At 35.1% G+C, this 24,240-nt stretch overlaps 1 protein-coding gene across 1 annotated transcript; it reads right to left on the bottom strand.

Moving 5' to 3' along the window:
* Positions 1-209: 209 nt before the first annotated feature.
* Positions 210-11,167, bottom strand: LOC123551294 (uncharacterized). The gene is made up of 3 exons (XM_045340124.2): positions 10,778-11,167; positions 5,934-6,134; positions 210-1,419 (listed from the first exon to the last, which is right to left on the bottom strand). Exons 1-3 carry the CDS (start codon positions 11,157-11,159, stop codon positions 782-784), a joined length of 1,221 nt encoding a protein of 406 aa, XP_045196059.2. The 5' UTR covers positions 11,160-11,167; the 3' UTR covers positions 210-781.
* Between the last annotated feature and the right edge of the window lie 13,073 nt (positions 11,168-24,240).

Here is a 24,240-nt window from a genome sequence, read left to right as displayed (position 1 = left end):
TGACCTCTAGAGTGTTAACAGTCAAATTGTTGACGACGGACGGACGGACGCCGGACGACGACGGACGCCGGACACAGGGCGATCACTAAAGCTCACCTAAAAATACAGGTGTATTCCGGTTATTCAACGTGTATTCCGGTTTTTAGGTGGATTCCGGATTAATGTGTGACCCTGTTCAGTATATCTTCAACAGATTTAAAAAGATAAACTTCCGTAAACAAAGCTGATGTTATTAAGATGTCCCTGTCATGAGCCGCATAGCTTACACTATATTTAAACAGATGATCATAGCACAAACATTATACAGATTTGGTACATACATAGAAGAGACACACTGTTTCAAAATGATACAAACTTTAAACATCTTCTTCGAAGTTTTGGCACCAGTCAACATTTTTACTGAATGACCCTAGTACTTCATATAACCGAGCTAAACATCACAATTCATTTTAATTTAGACAACAGAAACTTCGACCTTGACTTCAAATGAAAAACAGAGTTAATCTATTTCAGAAGCAAGACTATGTGCATTCCTTTCCGGAAGTATTTAGTAATACTGTCCATCACTGCCAGTTCTTCAGATGAATCATTGCAGACAATGAATGCAAGATGTAACACAAATGTATAACTGAGCCGCACCATGAGAAAATCAACATAGTGGCTTTGCGACCAGCATGGATCCAGACCATGATCCAGACTGCGCAGATGCACAGGCTGGTCTGGATCCATGCTGGTCGCAAACCCACTATGTTGGTTTTCTCATGGCATGGCTCATATTTTGTCAGTTTAATGAAACAGATCTTCTTTCTGGAAATTGAATCCTTCTTTCTTCAGTCAAATCATCTTCAAAAGAAACATGCTCTTCATTAAAAATTTTCAATATATCCTCTTCCTCACCTGGTCTCGCTCTAAAAGGCTGCTCAGATTCATTCTTATATGCTTCTAGCTGTACTGGACCAAGTACATGATGAAAATTTGCCATGTAACCTTTATACCTTTCTGGGGTTTTATTACTAAACAGTTTATGATTCAAAATTAACCATAGAATTATAATAGCACGGGGATTCAAACCGAACAGACCCATTTGTGCATACAGGTCTAATGGTCCAGTTGTAAGTAATATATCTTCAACACAGTCATACAGGTACACTATCAACTTTTCTGAACAAATTCCTATTCCAGGCACTAATGCACATGGCTGTGTAGGGTTTTTCCTTTGTTGTACAAATGAACACATAACAGTCTGTGCTACTACTTGCGAAACACTTTCTGTTGTAAAGTTTTCACCTTTTTTAATTTCAAGTGATGAGTCTGATGTCACTGATACAGCATCATCTTCTGGTGGTGCAACAACACTTAGTGATACTTTATCATCCGGAAATAAGACATCAGCCTGTCCATGCCAGCCTCTAGGACAGCCTGTAAAATGAAATTGAGCTATCAGTTAATGTAAATAAATAATGTTTATTATATACATACAATTTTTCTGTCTGAAATAAAGCTTGTATAAATTCACTAATGAATACAAAACCCTGTATTCAACTCCCATCAGATACGGAAAAAAAGTATTCAGAAATTGTGTAATGATGGTGCCTTTACAATTCTATGCCTCAAAATGTTTACTGTTCCAAATGAGTTTTCAGGCTAATTTATCTAAAATCATAGTCAATTTTGGCTGATATAACATAAGATATAGGTATATGTAAATTATACAAGAGCTGTCAGTGGACAGCGTGCTCGACTATTCTAAGTGCTTGATAGTATAATATAAGCTATGAGTAAAACTATAACAATACATTAAGCATATTCTAAGTCGAAAAGGGGCCATAATTCTGTCAAAATGCTTGATAGAGTTGCCTCCTCCTTTTTAAAGACTGGGGTCATGATGGTAAACAAGTATGCAAAATATCAAAGCAATATCTCAATGGACTTTGAAAATATTTGGGGTGGTACGCAAACTTTAACATTCATTCTAAGTCGAAAAGGGGCCATAATTCAGTCAAAATGCTTAATAGAGTTGCTTCCTCCTTTTTACAGACTGGGGTCATGATGGTAAACAAGTATGCAAAATATCAAAGCAAGTGTTAATCTGCAATGATGCATTTGGCTCATGTGTGATCTGGCCAGGCATAATCCACTTGAACCAAATACAACATTGCAGAATAAGGTAAATATCGACATCAATTTACGTGCTTGGTCCAAAGGACACTGGTGCCCCCATTTCCTGTCACTGAATGCATACTTTTACTAATAAAATCTGTAAAAAGATCCTTTTGAAGCACAGAATCATTGCAACCAAAAAAGAATAATAGCACTGTCTGACTCGGTTTGATCGAGTCTGTTCACGACAGGTAATAGAATGCGCAATACCTCTCATGCCCCTAGCATCGGCTTAAGCAGAACACTATTACACACCTATTGAATGGACTCCATGATCCTAAAGGACCATAACAACACTGAATCCAAGTACAGGGAGACTTTTTACAACCACCACATGGCATTTGATTGCTGTTGTGATAGTTAATAAAATCTGATAAAAGATCCTTTGGCAGCATAGAATGCAACCAAGAGGAACTAGAGCTATCACTGAAGGTGATGAATGTACCCCCGCACACACTGACATAGAACATTGCAATTTGACGCACACAAAATTACATAATTATGTGAACTGTATGTATATAGACTCTATGTATATAGTATAGTAACAAAAAACAAAGTCCCATATTAACTCAAATACATGCACCATGCACAACTAGGGTTGGTACTGATCACTTGTGTGAAGTTTCATTAAATTGTGTGCAAGGGTTCGGGAGATTAGGCCACATTTAAAAAAGTCTTTGTTTGATGTCTCCCGACCCTACATTTTAAAGTTGGGTAGGTAGGTAGGCAATTTCTTTTTTTTTTTTTTTTGATTATATTTTCGCCAGTAGATCAGTAGATATATGATCATTTCGTACAGAATATTTGTTCTGTAAAATTAAGACAAAAAAAAATAAAAATTGACCAGCATTGTCCAATAAAAACTTCTGGGGCGCAGCATTTGAAGTGGGTAGGTAGGGAGACAGCAAACAAACATATTTTTAATTTTGGCCTTAGGCACGCACAAGATTGCATATGCAGACTCTATATAGCATAGTAACAAAAAACGAAGTCCCGTAACTGCAATTTTTTTTCTGATAGAACCTAACATGCACCATGCACAACTACTGTTGTTACTGATCACTTGTGTGAAGTTTCATTAAATTGTCTCAAGGGGATGAGGAGAGTTAGTGCGCACAAGTTTTGTGTCTACGGACAGACAGACAGATGGAATGACAGACAGACAACCTGAAGCCAGTATACCCACCCTTACAATTTTGTTGTTCGGGGGGTACAATAATAGCAGACTCGATTGACCGAGTCTGTTCATGCGGTAATGGGCCAAACTTCTGGTCTGACTGTGTGGTTTTTAAAACACCACGTGAAAAACTTCACATGCTGAATAATAATCCTGTGAAGTTGGATAACTCTAGGTCCAATACTTTTTGAGACATGCATAACACAAATCTGGATGATCGGATATAGAAACAAGGGCAAATCTAAGAGGCCCCTTCCTCAAAAAAAATTGGGGACACAAAAACGCAGAATGAATTCAAAGATAAGAGCTCAGGTTTATATTTACCCAGAAAAGAACATAAATATTTACGTCAATTTATGTCCTTGGTCCAAAGGACACTGGTGCTCTCATTTCCTGTGATTGTATACGGTTTCACGACTCTAATCTAGGTGAAATATTTTAAGGTATATATGCAACAAAAACTTTTAATCATTTTGTATGTATTTTTAACTCAGTCAAGCACCATTGCTGGTTTTATTTTTACCTCAAGCTACCTAAAAGGGATGGCTCTAGGTCACTCGAGTAACACACCTTGACAGTGTAAACATGTTTGACCTAGTGATTTCATGGAGACAAAATATTCTGACCAATTTTCATAAAGATTGGACCAAAAATGTGGCCTCTTGAGTGTAAACAAGAATTTTCTTTGATTTGACCTAGTGACCTAGTTTTTGATCCCACATGACCCAGATTAGTAAGAGGCGACTAATAGGGTCTTAACACTTGGTTTTGCAGTAACTCTGTGATTCCAGCAGGTATGCAAATTTTGATTCCATACCTCATGTTTTTATTTCGATGTAAATGAGATGTCAGTCAGGGGTGTAACTGTTTCAAGTTATCGCAGTTTATAACCCATCTTAGTTATTGCTTAAACTTTCATAACTTGTTTCAGTTATCATAAAATATTACAAAGCCCTCCTGTGCCAATTCCTCATTATGAATGAGACTAATGCAATTATTTCCTGAATCCTTGACCTTTTATCTTTCCAGCTATGCAGAAAAATTTTTTATGCAAGGCTGATAAAGTTTTACGCAAATGTTTTAAAGCTATAGAACTCTTAATATCCCATTATGCTTATCGGGTCACGCTCAGACTAAAAGAGAATTTGATTAACCACAGTTTGCTACTAATTTCACTTTAAAGGTCACTTTGTGAGAACAGCAAAAAGACTTTTTTTTGAAAAACTTACCTGAGTTAACTACATTTTTTATATTTTATAACTAATACAGGTTATAAAATGCTTGAAAAAGTAACTGAAATAGGTTACATAACTTAAAACAATTACACCCCTGACTGGATGTGGAACCAACGTTTGTAGTCCTGTTTGGCGCCATATAACCTTTACTGTGTTGGTGCCCCGTAAAACCCAAATAAATAAATAAATAACAGATTAGAAAAAGTCCAAGATTTCATGAAAACAAACTTTCTGACAAAGTTTCAGGAAGATTGAAGTAAAAAAGTGACCTCTAGAGTGTAAACAAGCTTTTTCTTTGATTTGACCTAGTGACCTAGTTTTTGACCCCATGTGACCCAGAATCGAAGTCATCCAAGACTTCCTGATAAACATTGACCAAGTTTTAAGAAGATAGAATAAAAAATGTGGCCCCTAGAGTGTGAACAAGTTTTTTCTTTGATTTGACCTGGTGACACAGTTTTTGACCCCACGTTACCTAGATAAAGATTTATCCAACATTTCATGGAGACAAACATTCTGACCAAGTTTCATGCATATCACATGAAAAATGCAGCCCCTATTGCATACACAAGGTTTTTCTTTGATCTGACCTTGTGACCTAGTTTTTGGCCCTAGATTTGAACTTGACCTAGATTTCATCAAGAAAATCATTCTGATCAAATTTCACAAATATCCAGTCAAAAATGCAGCCTCTATTGCACACACATTTTTTCTTTGATTTGACCGGGTGACCTAGTTTTTTACCCCAGATAACCTATATTCAAACTTGACCTAGATTTCATCAAGAAAAACATTCTGACCAATTCTCATGAGTTTTAAACTTTAAATACATGTGGTCTCTAGAGCTTAACAAGATTTTCCTTTAACCTGGCCCTAAGTGACCTAGTTTTTGAACCCACATCATGTCTAGGCACATGACCCAGTTTGGAACCTCTATATGGCTGAAAGGGCCAAAATTGGGGCTATACATTGTAATTCTGGAACCCATGATAGGATCTGGCCAGTTTTCGAAACGAACTGAGATATTATGCCAGTACAAGTTGTGTGAAAGTTTGATTGAAATCAGTTGCAAAATATGGTCTCTATCGCATTCACAAGAAGTTGTGAACAGATGCCAAAGCTCACCTTTTCACTACAGGTGAGCTAAAAATAATGGAGAAAATCAACATTCTTCTTCCTCTTTTACCAATTGATATTGAACACTTTTTCTCACTACATCATTTCTTTTCACTCAAGCATTTTTTTCATTTTTATAATATATCAATTGTATGCCAAACTTGGTGGAAATGAACATGTTCAAAAATTTCACCTCAAATGTGGAGAATAGCTTTAAAAGAGCGTAATTATTCATTATTACATACCAAATGATGTGTCTCCCTTCTCACAACTCACTGAATGTCCAACTGAACAACAGCTTGCAAAGTGTAGATGCTGATCGGAATCAACTACGACGGTTTTATCTGGCACAAGAGGTACCAACAAATGCTGAGCTAGTCTTGTTGCTAATGTCACCTCAGATTCTGTTTTTTGTTCACCTTTATTTTCAACAAGGACTGACAGCTCTGCAAAAAGAAACAGAGTTTAATTTACCTGAGTTAAACTGTGGACAGTTAAAAATACATGTCTTAGGTAGAGTAATGAAAATGCGATTATACCTAATAATGCCTAGTATTTCTGTTTGTAATTCCTGTTCACCATGACATACCGATGTTTCAGGTAATTCCTGTTCACCATGACATACCAATGTTTCAGGTAATTCCTGTTCACCATGACATACCGATCTTTCAGGTAATTCCTGTTCACCATGACATACCGATCTTTCAGGTAATTCCTGTTCACAATGACATACCGACCTTTCAGGTAATTCCTGTTCACCATGACATACCGATCTTTCAGGTAATTCCTGTTCATCATGACATACCAATCTTTCAGGTAATTCCTGTTCACAATGACATACCGATCTTTCAGGTAATTCCTGTTCACCACGACATACCGATCTTTCAGGTAATTCCTGGTCACCATGACATACCAATCTTTCAGGTAATTCCTGTTCACCATGACCATGACATACCAATCTTTCAGGTAATTCCTGTTCACCATGACATACCAATCTTTCAGGTAATTCCTTTCACCATGACATTACCGATCTTTCAGGTAATTCCTGTTCACAATGACATACCAATCTTTCAGGTAATTCCTTTCACCATGACATACCGATCTTTCAGGTAATTCCTGTTCACAATGACATACCGATCTTTCAGGTAATTCCTTTCACCATGACATACCAATCTTTCAGGCAATTCCTTTCACCATGACATACCAATCTTTCAGGTAATTCCTGTTCACCATGACATACCGATCTTTCAGGTAATTCCTGTTCACCATGACGTCATACCAATCTTTCAGGTAATTTCTTTCACCATGACATATCAATCTTTCAGGTAATTCCTGTTCACCATGACATACCAATCTTTCAGGTAATTCCTGTTCACCATGACATACTGATGTTTCAGGTAATTCCTGTTCACCATGACATACATGTACCAATCTTTCAGGTTCTGTCCACTGTACCGCTTAAAGTACATGTTAGTTTCAGTAAAGGAGAAGATGAAGCTTTTCTACCAAAACTATTTTTTATTCACCTATGCTTTCTTTGTCAACAAGAAGGCCATATTAGCCCTAGATCGCTCACCTAACTTTTAGACCTTAGACTCGAGAGTGCGCAACTTTGGAAGAGGACCATGCCCCAGGTGTGAAAAGTATTTTGTTACCGTTGAAATTATATTACCAACAGCAAGTTAAGATATTTTTTTTCGTTTTAATACTGTGAAGCTTAGAATTTATGTTCGGCTGTTAATCACTAATGATTACGCCTGTTTTCGGATGTGGATGAGTTGGACGTTATATCAGACTGAAATGAAATGAAAGTGATAATTACATCACCAGTAACTGCTGGACTAGCAGATATCATTTTTACTGTGAAATCATTAATATTCGTGGGGGACTAATTTTCGTGGATTTCAAGGTTGAGTCAATCCACGAAATTTAATACCAACGAACAAGTAAAATTCCTATTCAATTTATGTTCGAAAGTTAATATTCACAAATTCATATCCCCATGAAATTGCCGTTTTGACCAAAACAACAACATTTCATGCCCACGAAATTAAATGATTTTACAGTATATAGTTTGCCAAACACAGTGCTCATACCTGTACACAAAATTAGTATTAGGCTTAATTCCGACCAAAAATTCGATATTTTTTGAATTTCAGTTTCTCTACTACAGGTAAAAACGGAGGTGTGACAAATATGATAATGGCATAAAAATATTTGATGACATATTAAAAGTGGTCAATCACATTTGAGCAACATTTTCTGACATTTTTCAGTTTTGATATACCCTATTCTGTTAGAGATTTATTTAAGGAACAAAAAGACCCATTACATAGAGTAAGATCCCTATTGGAAATGTATATATATATATATATTTTTTTATGAAAGTTTGTAGTTATCTCCCTTTAATACGAAAGTGTTTAAAAAGTGGATTATTTCTTTTGATTTCAATATATTTTCTAGTTTTACATTTGCATTTGATAAATACTGGGATGTTTCAACTACCTGAAACAAAAGGCAAGTTTTAAAACAGCATGTACCTTCAGAATTAATTTACATTCAATCTTTCTTGGTTGCGCAGCCAAGATGAACAAAGGGAGGTAATAATAATGTTATAAACTTGCATTTCTAATGAAGTTTTGCAAAACATGTACCTGTCAATGCAAATTTTTGACAACTTTAATACAGCAGTGCTTATATTCATATCATTCCTAAGGCAAAATATGTTTATTAAATTTATACTTATGCTTAAGTAACGCTATCTTGGTTGAGCAACCAGGATAGGAAAATCAAAGTTTAACTAGAAGATGCTTTTGTAAAAAAGCGGATGCCTCCCCCAATGCAAAGTCGTATAGGCAAGAAGTCAACAGGGGTCAGGAGCGAAAGTCAAAGAGACACTGATGGTTGGCTGCAATAGGGATCATCTACTTGGCATGTCCAGTCATCCCGCTAAGTTTCAACACTCTTGGCCTAGTGGTTCTCAAGTCACTGTTCAGGCTCCTGTGACCTTGACCTTTGATCAAGTGACCCCAAAATAAATAGGGGTCATCTACTCTGCATGACCAATCATCCTATTAAGTTTCAACATTCTGAGTCAAGTGGTTCTCAAGTTACTGACCGGAAATAGTTTTCAATGTTCAGGCCCCTGTGACCTTTAACGGAGTGACCCCAAAATCAATAGGGGTCATCTACTTTGCATGTACAATCATCCTATGAAGTTTCAACATTCTGGGTCAAGTGGTACTCAAGTTATTGATCGGAAATGGTTTTCAATGTTCAGGCTCCAGTGACCTTGACCTTTAACGGAGTGACCCCAAAAACAATAGGGGTCGTCTACTCCAGCAGCCCTACAACCCTATGAAGTTTGAAGGTTCTAGATCAAATGGTTCTCCAGTTATTGATCGGAAATGAAGTGTGACATACGGACGGACAGACAGGGCAAAAACAATATGTCTCCCCACCTCTGGGGGGAGACATAAAAAATACTCCCAGTGATAATCTGGTGTGTACTAAAACCTCTGTTAACACTAATAAGTGTAAATGATCAGTTTCGAACAAATCCATCAAAGAGCTATAAATTATTCTTTAGATAATGCCTACCATGTTGTGAATGAGCTTTCCTTTCTTTTGTTCAAAGAGGGCATTTTTAAATGCCACTGATGATTCATACTTTCAAATATTCTCATTCTGTTCCCTTCATGAAGTGTTGGTTTGCATTTTTCAGAGACATGTATCAGCTGATAATTAATTTGCAAATTAATTTGCAACAAGTTTTTTTTTTATTGAACAACTTTCAATTGCCTATTATCAATTGAGCAAGTATATTTTGTCAATCATTGACAGATCATTTCACCATTAATTTAATTTATGTTAAAAGCATAGGCAGTTCGTCAAATCTACATGTTATCGATGACTTTGTACCTAGATATCGCTGATTAAACCTATTGGTCTTCCTTGTCAGTAAGATTTATGACGACAAATCAACATGGAAAGTTTTATTTTCTGGTGTTTTTTCGGCATGCAAAAACGAAAGCAGAATGCGACGTAAAAAGTACATGCTTGAAATTTGCTAATTTAAAATTAGATCGTCTGCCAATATTTTTTATCATTCCCTCGTTGCTCAAACATTTCTGCGATAAATACACTTGTATGAATCAAAATAACTGACTGTATTAATCTGTTCTTTTTTCCATTTAATCATACAGTATTCAGTAATATAAACATACTGGTAAATGTGGATTCTTATATTTTTTTTACACCCAGAACAAGTGAAAAATTACATATGCGAGCATAGCGAACGAGAAAAATTTGCATATTTTGCACTTTTTTCACCCAGAACAAAAGACAAATTACCGGTACCTATGCTCTGGCTATTTTCGGCGGGTGTTGGGGTGGGGGTCCCCCTTGATCTGCCCTTGTTGACGGTACAATACACATTTGCTGTCCTGGGCACTTGTCAAGATAAAAACACAAGGCTGATAAAATAAAAGGTTATGTGGCGCAAACGGGCAGTCTGAAGGGCAGCAAGGCGGCACTTCAAAAGGGGCAAGGTGCTGCTCCATGTTAAAAAGGCCTGCAGGAAACACGATCAAGAACAGTTTTGGGCATATGCCATCAGTGCATGCTAAAAAGGGATCTTTTTAACAATTTCTCTGTACCAAATATTCTGATGCAACACTTACATTGGCCCAGTTGTATATAGTCCAAATAATAGGATGTTTCGGGACAGCGTGATAACTTTCGACTGTCGCTGTCTCGTCACATCCAAACTTATTCTGCATATATTTCTGAAATCTGTTGGGAACATTTTCTGGTACAAAGTATTTGTAATGCTTACATCTCTGATAATGAATTTATGCTGACATTTTTTAAAGCATAAACTTGCCTTGCTGACATTTTATGAAATGTATATTTTGTGTTTTGTTTCTGCAAATTTTTAGTGTCATCGGCAGTCTGCTGTGTATTGAAACTGGTGTCAGGGTAGATATCTCCTCCCAGCCATCACATCATACTTTCGAAGATTTAAGTCTCTATATTTTTATGCAATAATCAAATGTTATCACTCTTCCATAACTATAAACTGACCTACCATTTGCATTAGACAGAAGCTGAAGCAATTCTCTCAGTGCCTGACGTTCAGCTAAATCATCTGGTATCTTTGGGTTACATTTGTCCAGAAAATCCACAAGTGTGGCATAACCACGCAAGAAAAACAAACACAATGGTGCAACCAGTGGACGAGAATCTTTTCGGTGTAGTTCAGTATCAACCGATGCTTTTTTAAAACATGAATAAGAGTTTGCATTTGATGCATTTACTCGGAGAAAAAACACACTGGAACGTGCTAGACCTAAACCAAATTCTGATAATACACCTCTCAACATTGACATCAACTTCTTGTTTCTTTCATCACACAAGAAGTTCTGAAAATACTGAATAGCATTATCATCAACTTTCGACAACTCCGCCATTTCGTCAAGCGAGAGTAGGTACACACCACTAAATCCAGCTGTTCTTTATTTCATATAAAATCCACTCACTTCATAACGGTGTTTCGACATTTTCTAGCATATCAGATTTTCAGAGACTTATATTCCCATAAAGAACTAGATCGCTACTTTAGAAAAACAAAAAGAAAAGGGGGTGTTAACTTTTATATAAGAAAACTACAGTTCGTTAAATACAACCCGCTGAATTTACTACTTTTCGCTTCTTTCAATTTCTCTTTTCGTGACATTAAATTCTTACGCCGCCATTTTTATCTAGCATGCGATAGGAACATGCCGATTTCATTAGAATGCAAAGTGATACATACTGAAACGCGGTAGGGTAAAAGTAAGCACGTTGCTTCCGAGAAAATGCACTAGGAAAGGAAAAAATATTAGTACTATTTATATTTGGACTACTTGTGACTAGACCTGCGGAGGCTTACATTCTATTTGGTAGTGATCAGCCTATATACCAATAAAAGAAATTGTTCTCTGTCTCTGCTAAACTTTATTATATAAATCTAAATTTTAAGTAGTTAAATGTGTATATATATATGTTATTTTAATTTCTCTATATTTTAAATCATAAGGCCAAATACTTTTTATCTACCAGTATATTTTAAATTATTTTGATTTTAAACATATACGTAATTTTAAGCCATAATCAGGCTCTTTTTAGACAATGATTTTAAAACTAGGAGACATATCCTTGCAATTACTTTACATTTCGGCAAGGATGGTCAACTATTTTTACTAAATTATTTTTAAATATATTTTTATAATTCAATTTTATTAAAACTTTAGGCAAAATAAAAATCAGGAATAAGAGTCTTTGTGTTTTCGTCTTTCGGCAAAGGCCGACTCTGATTTTATCAAATTTTATCAAATTTTATCGAATTTTAGCTAGCTTTTTAACCAACTTTTATTCAATTTTAACTCTTTTATTCAGATAAAAGATATAACAAAATTAAATAAATCTAGTAAACTAAATTAAAGTAATGGCCAGCAATGTATATATGTGGTAGGGACCTATGGTGGCATAAACAACGCCCGGACCGAGAAAGCATGTATTAGAAAGACGCCACCATAGGAAAATCCAGTAGTGACGATGAGCCGGAAACATACAGATGTCAACATACAATGGTAAACAAACAACAGGTAAACGGGAAAATTTTAAGTAAAAATTCTTACGCGTAATTTAGCTACCGAGTACACAGGATTCGCGTGTAAAACATTTATTAATTCATAGATTATCTTCATATTTTCAAAATCGCTGAAGAATACATATAGCTATATGGATAGAGCATTTTTAGTAAGATAATTTAATTAATATAAGCAAAATCACTTAGAAACGGTCGAAATTTGATAAAATCAACAGTAAAATTTCATACAGCGCGATCGTAAATATATTTTCCACACTGGTTATTCGGGTACCTACTCGTGTGAGCGATACCGCCCTCGTGTGATTTATGTACATGTTGGTGAACAGGAAAGTCACACCTTTAACAGCTTATTATTCCGTATTTAACTGAAGATTTGAAAAGTTTTAGTATTGAATGTGTAAGATCATACCTTAACTATATCCATGTCAAATATCTATCTAATATAATCTGAATAACTGTGAAAAAAATACGTTTTTTGCTGCGAAAATGAAGATATTTTAAGGCGATGGTATATATTTTCACGATTGATGGTATTATTTCGGATTATATGAGGAAATTTTTGTTAGGAAAATGAAAAGCAGTCATTTTATGTGTTAACCGTTACTTTCATTTCACAAAAACTGGAATCACAGTAAAATTATATCGATTTTTTCGAAGACAGTGTGTAGAAAAACAGATACCTCTGACGATATACCATGGTACCATCCTCGTTGTTTCTGTCAATCGAGCGGATACCGTCCTCGTTATTGAAATGACCATTACATTGAGGCAGACCCATTTTCTAATTTAGCGATAACATGCAATGACCAGCCAAGATAAAGATAAAACTTTAGTCTTTTATGCCCTCCAGCCTCTGGAATCAGCTTTTCCGGAGAAAATCTCACATCGCTTCAAATTCGCTATCAACTTAGTATCAAGAGCCATCTACATAGACACATTCTTATGTGTATTTTCATTGAATATTGCTTCCGTAAATTTTGTCTTGTTATTTAAGTTGTTACAGGGTATAAAATGTTCATAGCAAAAACAAAATTAAATTTGTTCAGAAATTCTATGATTTTTGTCAAATATTTTATTGCGATCGACCCATGTTTCTAAGCTTCGTTTTGAGGAATAAAGCCAGTAATCCGGTCGAAAATGTGCTTCGTCAAGAGCAGTCGAAAGAAGCCAGTAGTAAACAGATCCTTATTTCTCCATGTTTTGTTTTTCGAAAATTCGTATGGAACAAGTGCTTTAATCACACATTTTACTGCAAGAATACATCATGCACAGGGCCGGATCCAGAAATTTTTGACTGAGGGGCGGGGAGGGCAAGGTATTGGAGGGGGTGCCTTTGCCCATGTTAGACGTTAGGCAGGGATTCCGGGGTCAGTGGGGCGGGTCAGGGGGACTCCTGGAATTTTTTGAAAACCAGGCAGAAAATGATGTCCTCTGGTGTATTTAAGGTCTAAATTTCGAAGTGTATTGGAGGGGTACGATACTTCCCTCTTGATTGGGGGTCAGGGGGGCTCTCCCCTGGAAAATTTTGGAATTCAGGTATTAAATGGTGGCCTCTGGTATATTTCTGGGTCTAAATTTTGAGAAATAATGATTTGCCAAAATAGTAGGATGCATCTTTGATGAGTATGTCACTTCTAGGCCAACTGGGGAGGCACGGGCCCCCTCGGCCGGGCCCTGGAGCCGGGCTTGATGCATGAAATGAGATGGTTTATGTTTATAGGCAGCTACACTCCACACTGCAAGTTTTGCGGATCGAAACCGAATGTAGGGGTTTATTGTGCGAACATGAGCATATTTTAGGGTAGCAGACTACAACTGACTGGCATTTTACTAGGAACTAAAACGAGGTAAAAAAACGAGGACGGTACACACTCCCACTTTATTTTCATCGTTACTTTAAGTTATGATAGAACTTTCATGAAAAATAGGTTTTGGAAAAAATGATGTTCTATTATCTAAGATAGGTAAAGAGGTCATGAAGTTTAGTAGGTTTGCAGGTTTGTCGAACAATTCAAGCATCATCATCAAAATCAGAGCTAAAAGGATGGGAAATGAAAAAAAAAAGAAAAAAAAAAAGAAAACGACGAGAAATTTTGGTGAACTGGGTCCACCCTTTGCTTGCTCTGGGTAACTTTTTGTACATCATTTCAAAGTTATTACAGCTCGTCTGATACTTAAACTTTAACAAAATATCATCTTACCAGTCTTAATGTATGTGGTTCACCAAGCTTGAAAATATATGTATGCTCTGTTGAAAAAATTGTAGGACGTTGCAGTTTAGTATTGATTTACAATTACGTTTATTTCTGTGGTTCAACCAATATGGATCAGAGGTATGGGGTTGTAGTGTTGTTAGCATTGTTAAAAGTTTTCAGCTTAATTTTTTTTTTTAAAATGGTGCTGAAGGTTAAAAAGGTCAACACCTAATGTCATGTTTTTGGCAAGCTTGGTGTATTACCAATAGATGTTATAATTAGAAATAGAATATTGAACTACTGGTGTACAATTATTAATGGTAAACAACAACAAAAAAAAAAGATAAATTGCATATTTTAAAGGTTCATGTAGAGACTCCATCAGAAAATGTAAATTATTGTTCTTGGATTTCATATGTAAAAAAACTTTTAGAGCAACTTGGATTTGCTGAATACTGGTTGAATCAATCAGTATTTTCACCAGTGTATTTCCGCAATATTGTACAACAGAGGTTGAAGGCCAGTTAATTCAATCACGGAATGAAAAAACAAACTGCAAATTTCCAGAAAATGTTTGTGTTACAGAATATTTATAACAACCTTTGAGTTTGAAAATTATTTTAAAGTTTTACCAACAAATTTCTCAATATCCATGTGTCATTTCCGATGTAAGAACAATTTGTTACAAGTTGACAAAGGGATATTTTTGAATACTGAGCTCAATAACAGGACTTGTTATCTGTGTGATAATACATCTTTAGGAGATGAATTTCATTACATTATAGAATTTTCGTACTTAAATTTAGACAGAGTAAAAAATACACCAAATGACTTTCAACAGTCTAATGTCATTTCAACTATTTCATAGTAATGATAGTACTCTTCTTTTTAAGTTAGCATTGTTTGTACAGAAAATACTTCAATTTATTTTTTGGAGGAATAGGTTTTTGCCACTGGCAGTTATTTGCTGGCCAGTTAAAACACTGTTTTCAAACCTGGTTAATTCTAAATGTACACCGTCCTTTATCTCAGTTTAGCTTACAAAATATCCGTATCAGATCTATTATGACCGTAAAACTACTGTTTTATTTTATGTAGGCCCTTTAAGTGTTTGTTTTGTTAAATGTGTTGTTATTATAATACTGATGCCCGTATGGGTCCAGTTATAAATAAAATTTTGAAATCTTGAATCTCACAGATGTCCTCCCTTGACGTACATTTAACGTTTACAACCACTGTGAGGAGTGTGTGTACAAACATAAAAAGAGATTGGATGTGATAACCAGACTTCCATTTCTACTTCTTTTTCTTCAGTTAGTCACCTGTAAGACACTTATACAGTAGTGTATATTGTATGCACTTGTAAATAAGTCGCATAATTAGCACGAACTTAATGGAGGGTGCACCTATAATTACAAGATACAATAAAAGGCAGATTTTGAAGCCGCAGCCTCTCCCTATACGAATACATGCCCAGAGAGAGGGTCCGATTTCCCCTTCAGGAAGGAAAAGAAGGTCAGTCTTAACATGTATAAGCACTTTTGCACGGTGCGACGACAAGTGTGATCGCTTTCATAATGAGACTGAAGGAGAAAAAGAAAAACTCCAAGTAGGCAAGATGATAGAATGTGTAGAATAGAGGGTGGGTGTGAGGGAAGATTTGATATTGGTGAAGTACTGCTAACTCATATCTTTACATTTTTAAAGTTAACATTCTAATCATATAGATCTACTAAAGGTCGGGTTTCACATTTCCAGTTCCTCAAAGCGATTATTTAAGTGTACCCGTATTGCGGAAGTAATCGCTGCGGGGAGTTTTATAAATGTTCATTGACATAACGAGGACGGTACCCATGTGCAAACGGGTAGGTATCATTGTTTATTTTCATCCATCGTCAGAGGTACCATCAAAAACAGCGACAGGATGCATATAATTGAAATTTTATCAACAAAAATAACTTGCAGGTACACGATTCATTCGTTTTGTAGTTGAGTATGCATAGTTTTATCAAGGAGAGTGCCAAATTCAGTTATGTCGACTTCGAACAAAGAAAAATACGTCTCAAATCGTCAAATTACATGAATTTCGTTACATTTCTTCAAATTTTGTAGTCATATCAATATTAGTGAGGACTGATATTTTCACCAGTGCGAATTAATGCATTTCCTCGGACGATTCTGTCTTTAAAATGTTCAACATGCTTAAATATGTGTCATACGTTGGTATTGTTTTTATATACCCTATACAACCTACATGTATATAAATCACACGAGGGCGGTATCGCTCACTCGAGTAGGTACCCGAATAACCAGTGTGTTTTCTATACAACACGTAAAGTAATTAATATCGATATAATCATTAAATTTAGACCCTAGACTGGAAAGTGCAAAAAAACAGATCGGAAAAACATTAAAAAATGACAAAATGGCAGCAATTTAAAAATATAGAATAAAACAGAATTGTTAAATCACATTGAATGTTTAGCGCATATAGAGTAAGCGTATTTATCGATATGACACAATTATGCAGTAGGCGTGGCGTGTAATCTATAAATAACCTGTGTACTGACAATTATCGGAAGTATATAAATGATCTTTTTAAATGTGTTTTTAAAGTTTTAAGGTTTCTAAAGTTTTAATATTAATAAAATAAATCTTAAGAGTATAGATGCAGTTCATGGTCAGTGGCAGTTTTTCTCAGGCGTATCAGGAGTGTATGTAAGGTAATCGCGGCTCTTACCCTGGATGACAAAATTTAATAAATTTAAATATATATTTCATAACCTATTTATTATTTCGGAAATTTAGACACAGTTTAGGGGGGTATAACATTTAAAAACAATATAATAACAATAAATACTCCAGCCAAGACCCAGACATGTTCAAAAATAACACCCGGGCCTTGAATTAAGGTCCCTTTTAAATATATCATATGAATCTAATTCTTTGGAATCGATCCAGGCGCCGACCTGTATCTGGCAACAGGTCTCAAAATTCAAATCTCGCTGGGCCTACGATTGATTAGTTAGACTGGAAACAGTCATAACTACGCAGCGCAGCGTAAACAAATAAGAATGAATGAAACAAAACAAAACAAACTCTGCTAGACATTTCAACCCCAAGACATTTCAACCCAAGACATTTCCACCCCAAAATTGAATTTCCTTGGACAGTTCGACCCCAAAGACATTTCGACCCCTCAGAAATATTTTTCATGTTTTGATGGATCCAATAATTACTTTGACATAGTTTCTGGGGACAATTATGACTTTAAAAAACACAATTTAGCGAATCTTTTTGATCAGGTATATATGGTTATGAGACCTTTTAGGAAATGCTGTTGCTGAGTTAGACCATATAGTATTAATAATTTAATACCTGTACTGTATGTATATATAAAATGATGTAAGAATATATTGTTTGTTTGTGTGCATGTGTAGATATTGTCCGTAAGCATTGACCTGGCACTCATGAATATTCCGTATATTTCCGTAAATTAATTTTCGGTGACCGAACATAAATAGCGATATAACTAAATATTACATATATAATTCCTAACTGATATATTGTCACATGTGCAGGTAGCTGTGCGGACAAAGCGTTTACCTGTCAATATCAGGATTGTGGGTTCGAGTCCTACGTTTTACCATATCTTTTTTCCCCAAATTTTATATGCAGACTTATTACTCATTTGATCAAACGTTTCGTGATATTTATGGTTCATTTATTAAGTGTAATCATATTTACCCGTTGTAAAAAGTGGAATAAAATTGTTTTAAAAGTATGTTACATAAAAAGACAAACTATCTGTCACCAGCGTTCCAGAAAAAAGACAACAAGAGAAAAGAATTAAAATTCATGAAATATGATACATAAAATAATATAAACGATAACAATACAATACATTAAATTGAAGAAAAAAGCTCAATTCAGTAAGTGATTTCGAACCCGTGGTAACGTGCGTAGAAGTCAGACAACTTACCTCTACACCACCGTGTCATCGGTTAACTTTACATGTTACTTTAGTAATGTAGATACTTTCATGATACTTATATTGCGTAAATTAACGAAAACGCCCGAAAATATTGGCGAAAATTAATGAGTGCCAGGTCAATACTTACGGACAATATTTTAGTATTGTACACAATTAAATACTCGTAACAATGGATTTAATCTTAGATATGGTTTATTCAATTTAACAATCAACAGAAATGTTTACACCTGGTTGATTATATATATAGGTGTTAGTGGTTTGAAACATAGCACATATAGTTAATCCTTTAACACCTCATTAATTAATTATGTAACAAAGAAGATGAAACTAGAGATTACTTTTTGGCTCGCTGCAAATACGGATAAAGATCGTGATGTAGCAGAACAGAACAGAACAGAACATTTCTTTTATTCACCCAGGTACATGGTATTATAGTACAACATGGGGTTATTACAGAAAGGTAAATTAGCATGATTTAACAATGTTCCGGTGCAAGATAGTCAATATAATACATGTTACAGTTTTAGAGAAAAGTTTAGACAACAGTAATAATAAGCAGATACTTAAAAGAAAAAAAAAAAGACAAGAGATACGGGGGAATTAAAATGCTAGAATAATAAATAAAAAAGATAAAAAAAAAAAACAAAAACATCTAGGTATTTCTTAATATACATTTGCTATGTGTATACACTGAAAAACACCTCTTAGAAATTCAGTTTCCTCACAGTGAAGTGAAACAAGTGACTCAAAATAAAGATAAAAAGCACGATTTCCATGACAAAAGTGCGGAAAGTAGTCCGGTTTTGATGAATGAAATTCCATAGTATCGTTAATGAACTTACCACTTTTACCTGATTGGCTATTGTCAAATGTGTAGTAATCAATCATTGGCTGGATTACTGAAGCATAAAGATTAGCAAGTGCATTCTATTTATGTAGATATTTGGTTATATTAATAAACAGTATTATTTCGGGAATAGTTTCTATTCGATTTAAATTCATTGGATTTAAAAAAAACAACACACACAACAAAAACAACAAGTTGGTAAGTGTCTTTGAATTAGGTATTGCTTAGTATGAGATATTTAATCATACCAATGTGTTTTATCTATTTCATGTCTCTCAGTGAAATATTAGAGCGAAGTATATCTGGTAATTTCACAGTGTGTAAGAATCTATAAATGGGTAAGATTTAGTAAAAAACAGAGTGACATGGTAATTAATTTATGCTTTTGTCAGCAAAAAGAAAAGCAATGTATGACATAAAAAAATGTGAAATAACATAATTATGTATCCAAAATGAGAAGAGAAAGAAACAGCATTTAACATGATAATTTCAGGCAGACATTGTACATAACCATAGCAAGTACTCATTGTACATAACAGTAGCAAGTACTCATTGCACATAACAATAGCAAGTACTCATTGTGCCTAACAATAGCAAGTATTCACTGTACTTAACAACAGCAAATGTGATTTCCACTATTAATGTTTGCAAAAAAAAATAGATAAAAGAAATATGTTAAGAAAATAAAAGACTATAGGCATAGCTGGGAGACACTGGTATTTATCTATTGAAAGATTTAATTATAACATTTATGAAACTGCACACTTTCTTCAGGATGCTTTCAGAAGTTGATGTTAATAGGGGTTTGAAACCATAGTCGGTACTAGCGGTGAGTGACATTTTAAAGTGGCATTTTAAAGTGGACAAATTCAGTGCTTTATGGAGATGATAATGAGGATAATGGTGAAAATATTGTATTTTTGAATGATAGCGTGGATGTTGTAAGAGCTAGTAGTGATCACTCAAAAACAATGGCTGACAAACAAACAGAGCCAACTAATCGTGATATAATGAATGTGTTACTAGCCATAAGTGGCCGCATGGATACAGTTGAGAAAAAGCTTGGTGCTAAACACCCCTTTGAATAGTAAATGGTACTGCTCAAATTGAATGATGGACCAGTCCATTTTAGAAATTTAGCAGGCTAAGGGTTAAGGTAGTGGAGCCTTAATGACACTCGGCAATTTCTTTGTGATTACCCATTCTTGTTAGGCTGTCCGTTAGACATAAATGTAGCTCAACACTCACTCTTTCTATAGAAAAACGAAAATGCTGAAATCATATTCTGAGAATATGTACAGCTTAAACTTGGAAACTCGAATTCCAAAGGATTGAGAGTTTTACTTGGAGGTAACCGATATTCGACTTAAATTGATATTTTGTGCACATGTTTTGGGGACTGACTTGAAAACGTCTTCGAGATAGCTGGAATTTTGAGATTTATAAGCAAGTTCGAGATATCGAGTTTCAACTGTAATTTGCCAATTGTCACTGTGGGTCCATTACCTTAATACGATTTTGATCTCAGGATGTGTGTTCGAATCAGAGCACTAACAATGGAGAAATTAAAGTTGTAGTATGAATGAAAGCAACAAACTGAGTATTGTGCTGATTTACGGATCACGGGGCCGTGAGTTCGATCCTCGGACGGACCGTATGTTCTCCGTGACGATTTGATAAAAGACATTGTGTTTGAAATCAGTCGTCCTCCACCTCTGATTCAAGTGGGGAAGTTGGCAGTTACTTGCGGAGAACAGGTTTGTATTGGTTCAGAATCCAGGAACACTAGTTACGTTAACTGCCCGCCGTTACATAACTGAAATTGTGTTGAAAACGGCGTTAAACCCAACACAAAGACAGAAAAGTATTGTGCAACCTAGAATCCTAAAGTTGATTCTATGACATTGACATATAATTTGTAGTAGTCTGTCTGTCGACTTCAATAGAAAGACCTTAAGATTACTATTTAGAGCTAGACATAGAGGTCACACAATCTACTTCTGAGTGAGGTGACTGTAACTAATCTCTGTGACGATTTATGTGAAGACAGTTTATCTTAAGTTTGAAGTCATTTATGCTCCACTATTGAGTTATGTTGAGAAGTTGTCAGTAACATGATATTGTAGAGGATAGCAAAGGTTAACAGACTGGCATAACTGAAATACATTTTCTTTTACTCATACAGGGGCTTGAACCTTAATAAATAGGCTTATAATAATATGGTAATATGTTTTGTAGCAGTTCAGTTAGTACCTATTGCAAATTGCCTTTCAGTCTGATATGGCATTCTACAATGTCACGAATTTGTGCATAGTATTTTAGTGGAACTTTGATGTGTTTGTTGACACGCTATGGATACAAGTTATGGATTAATATTAATTGCCTTACAAGGGATGAACATTTCGGACTATTTACCTTATTCTACTTAAGGCACAAGATTTTAGCATTAGGTAGTTGATCAGTGAGCACACTCCTTCCCATCTTCCCAGTGTTATTTCAGACAGTTCGACCTTTGAGAAGAGTAAAACACACACTGTTAGCAAATGCAGTTGCACTGTTTTTTTTTTGACAATTTTGTTTAATGTGTAATTTACATTTGAGAGGTTTGCATTGAGCTTCTATAAGCAGTTAATTATTTGACTATTTGGGGGGAAAAGGAGGCTGCAGATACATGTAGATCTTCATATTGGTGCATTTTTACCTCAACTATTCAAAGAATAGGTAGAGCTATTGGACTAACCCGTGCATCGGCGTCCGCGTCCGTGTCCCGATTTGGTTAAGTTTTTGTAAGCTGGTATCTCAGTAACCACTTGTGTTAAATGGATTGAAAACTTCAGTCACTTAATCACTGTGATAAACTGAAGCATGTGTTCAATAACTCTGTCTTGCCTTTTTACAAAATTATGCTCCTTTTTGACTTAGAAATTGTTGGTTAAGTTTTTTGTATGTAAGCTGGTATCTCAGTACCTACTAATGGGAATGAATTGAAACTTCACACACTTGTTCACTTTGATGATCTGACATGCTGTGCACAGGTTCCATAACTCTAGTTTGCATTTTTATTAAAGTATGTCCCATTTTCAACTTACTAGTTTTTGGTTAAGTTTTTGAACGTAAGCTGGTATCTTTGTACCCACTAATGGGAATGGATTGAAACTTCACACACTTGTCCACTGTCATGAGCTGATATGCATTTTACAGGTTCCATAATCCTGTTATACTCTTTACAAAATTATGCGCCTTTTTTAGCGTTAATATTCATTCAGTTGATAAGGTCGTTGAATAGTCCACCTTTGCTGTCCTCCGACAGCTCTTGTTATTGTTGTTTGTTACTGTTATAGTTAAGTTTTATGTGGTTTTAACTTTTAATCACATGCAGTAAAGTTATGATTTGTATATACATGTACTACCACTGTTTTTGTAATTTTAAGATCCAAATTCATCTAGCTTTACCTGCGTAACAGTGGGGAGTTGCAGGGTTCAGAAATACATTTATCATATTGTAGATTTTTTTCTTTCTTTTTTTTCAGTTTCAGCAATATGAGCCACCAGCAGAAGAAAAAAGCGCCTGATTCATAGAGATTATTCATGTCATCTGGAAACTTTCATGTGGATATTCATTGACATTTAAACCATTCCATTCTAAGATCTGTTCTGTGTACAAAATATTCAAATTATTCTTTGGTTGTTCAATGTTTGTATAGAAAATGAATGAAAAGGATAAAATATTATATTTAATGGTGAACAATAAATCAGTATGTTGTGTACTACGTACGGATTTGATGATATTTGCATAGCATTTGTAAAATGCTCACATATATAAGGGAGAATAACAAGCAAAGTTTGTGTTTTTATGCTAAAACTTCAGCGAAAAAGAAAGACAGTTGATATCCAACCTACACAAACATTATACAAAATAAGTGGTTTTGTTTTATTGGAGACTGGAGTTTTTGTTTGTTAATTACTGCGAGTCCAGCAGGTTTTATCTGGCCTATACAGATTGTGATAAACTTTCAGGTAAAAATTTCTTATAATAAGAAAATGGTGGAATTTTACTGTTTCTCTTCTTTATATACTACCATATTTCTCCTTGTAAAATTCATTAAAAAATATGAACTGAAATATTAAAATTTTATACATGAAAATAAATTGACCAAATACAATAAAGTGACCAAATACCGAAAAGGATACAAAAAAAAATGTTGTGACATGCATTGAATTCTTTGCAAATTTTGGTCACAATGAGAGGTCCAATCTTAGGGCACCAACATGGAGAAATATGGTACTTTATATCATTTACAAAATGTGCATATTGCTCAGGACAAGAGTGAGTAAATAACAATATTGACTTCATGTAAATAAATATACATCATTTTATTTTTAAGTTTACTTTGAGTTATTTTGCTTATAGATCAAACGTTAATAAACCAAACAAACTTGTCAACTCTAGCTCCTCCTTTCTAGTTAGCTGACATCTGAACTGAAGGTTCAGTGTGAGCTATTAGTATGAGGTGGGCGGTCTGGCATGTGTTGTCCACATTTTTACTTAAACATCTCCTCTGAAACTACTGTTCAGAATAACACCAAATTTGGTCGGTAGCATCCTGGCGAGGTCCTCTATCAAGTTTGTTCAAATGGGGGCGCTTGGCCCATTTTAGGGTCTGCTAGAGGTAAATATAGAAATACTTTTAATAACGTCTTCTCATGAACCGCTGATAGATCTTGATTAAACTTGGTTTGTAGCATTATTATAATTATGGTCCTCTCATAAGTTTGATCAAATGGGGGAACTTAGCCCCTTTTAGGGACTGCTAGAACTAAAAATAGAAATACCTTTAAACGAATTCTCATGGACCGCTTGATG

This window comes from Mercenaria mercenaria, unplaced genomic scaffold (genome assembly GCF_021730395.1).
Source record: "Mercenaria mercenaria strain notata unplaced genomic scaffold, MADL_Memer_1 contig_585, whole genome shotgun sequence".
In the NCBI taxonomy this organism is placed as follows: domain Eukaryota; kingdom Metazoa; phylum Mollusca; class Bivalvia; order Venerida; family Veneridae; genus Mercenaria; species Mercenaria mercenaria.
The sequence above is the reverse complement of the archived record's forward strand: the minus strand, read 5'-3'. Positions and strand labels throughout refer to the sequence as shown.

Excerpts from the sequence above, each read along its gene's own strand:
- LOC123551294 (XM_045340124.2), bottom strand. The coding sequence starts at position 11,159 with ATGGCGGAGTTGTCGAAAGTTGATGATAATGCTATTCAGTATTTTCAG. Across the intron at positions 6,135-10,777 it reads GCTTCTGTCTAATGCAAATG|AGCTGTCAGTCCTTGTTGAA; the intron begins GTAGGTCAGTTT and ends TTCTTTTTGCAG. Across the intron at positions 1,420-5,933 it reads GAAGGGAGACACATCATTTG|GCTGTCCTAGAGGCTGGCAT; the intron begins GTATGTAATAAT and ends TTCATTTTACAG.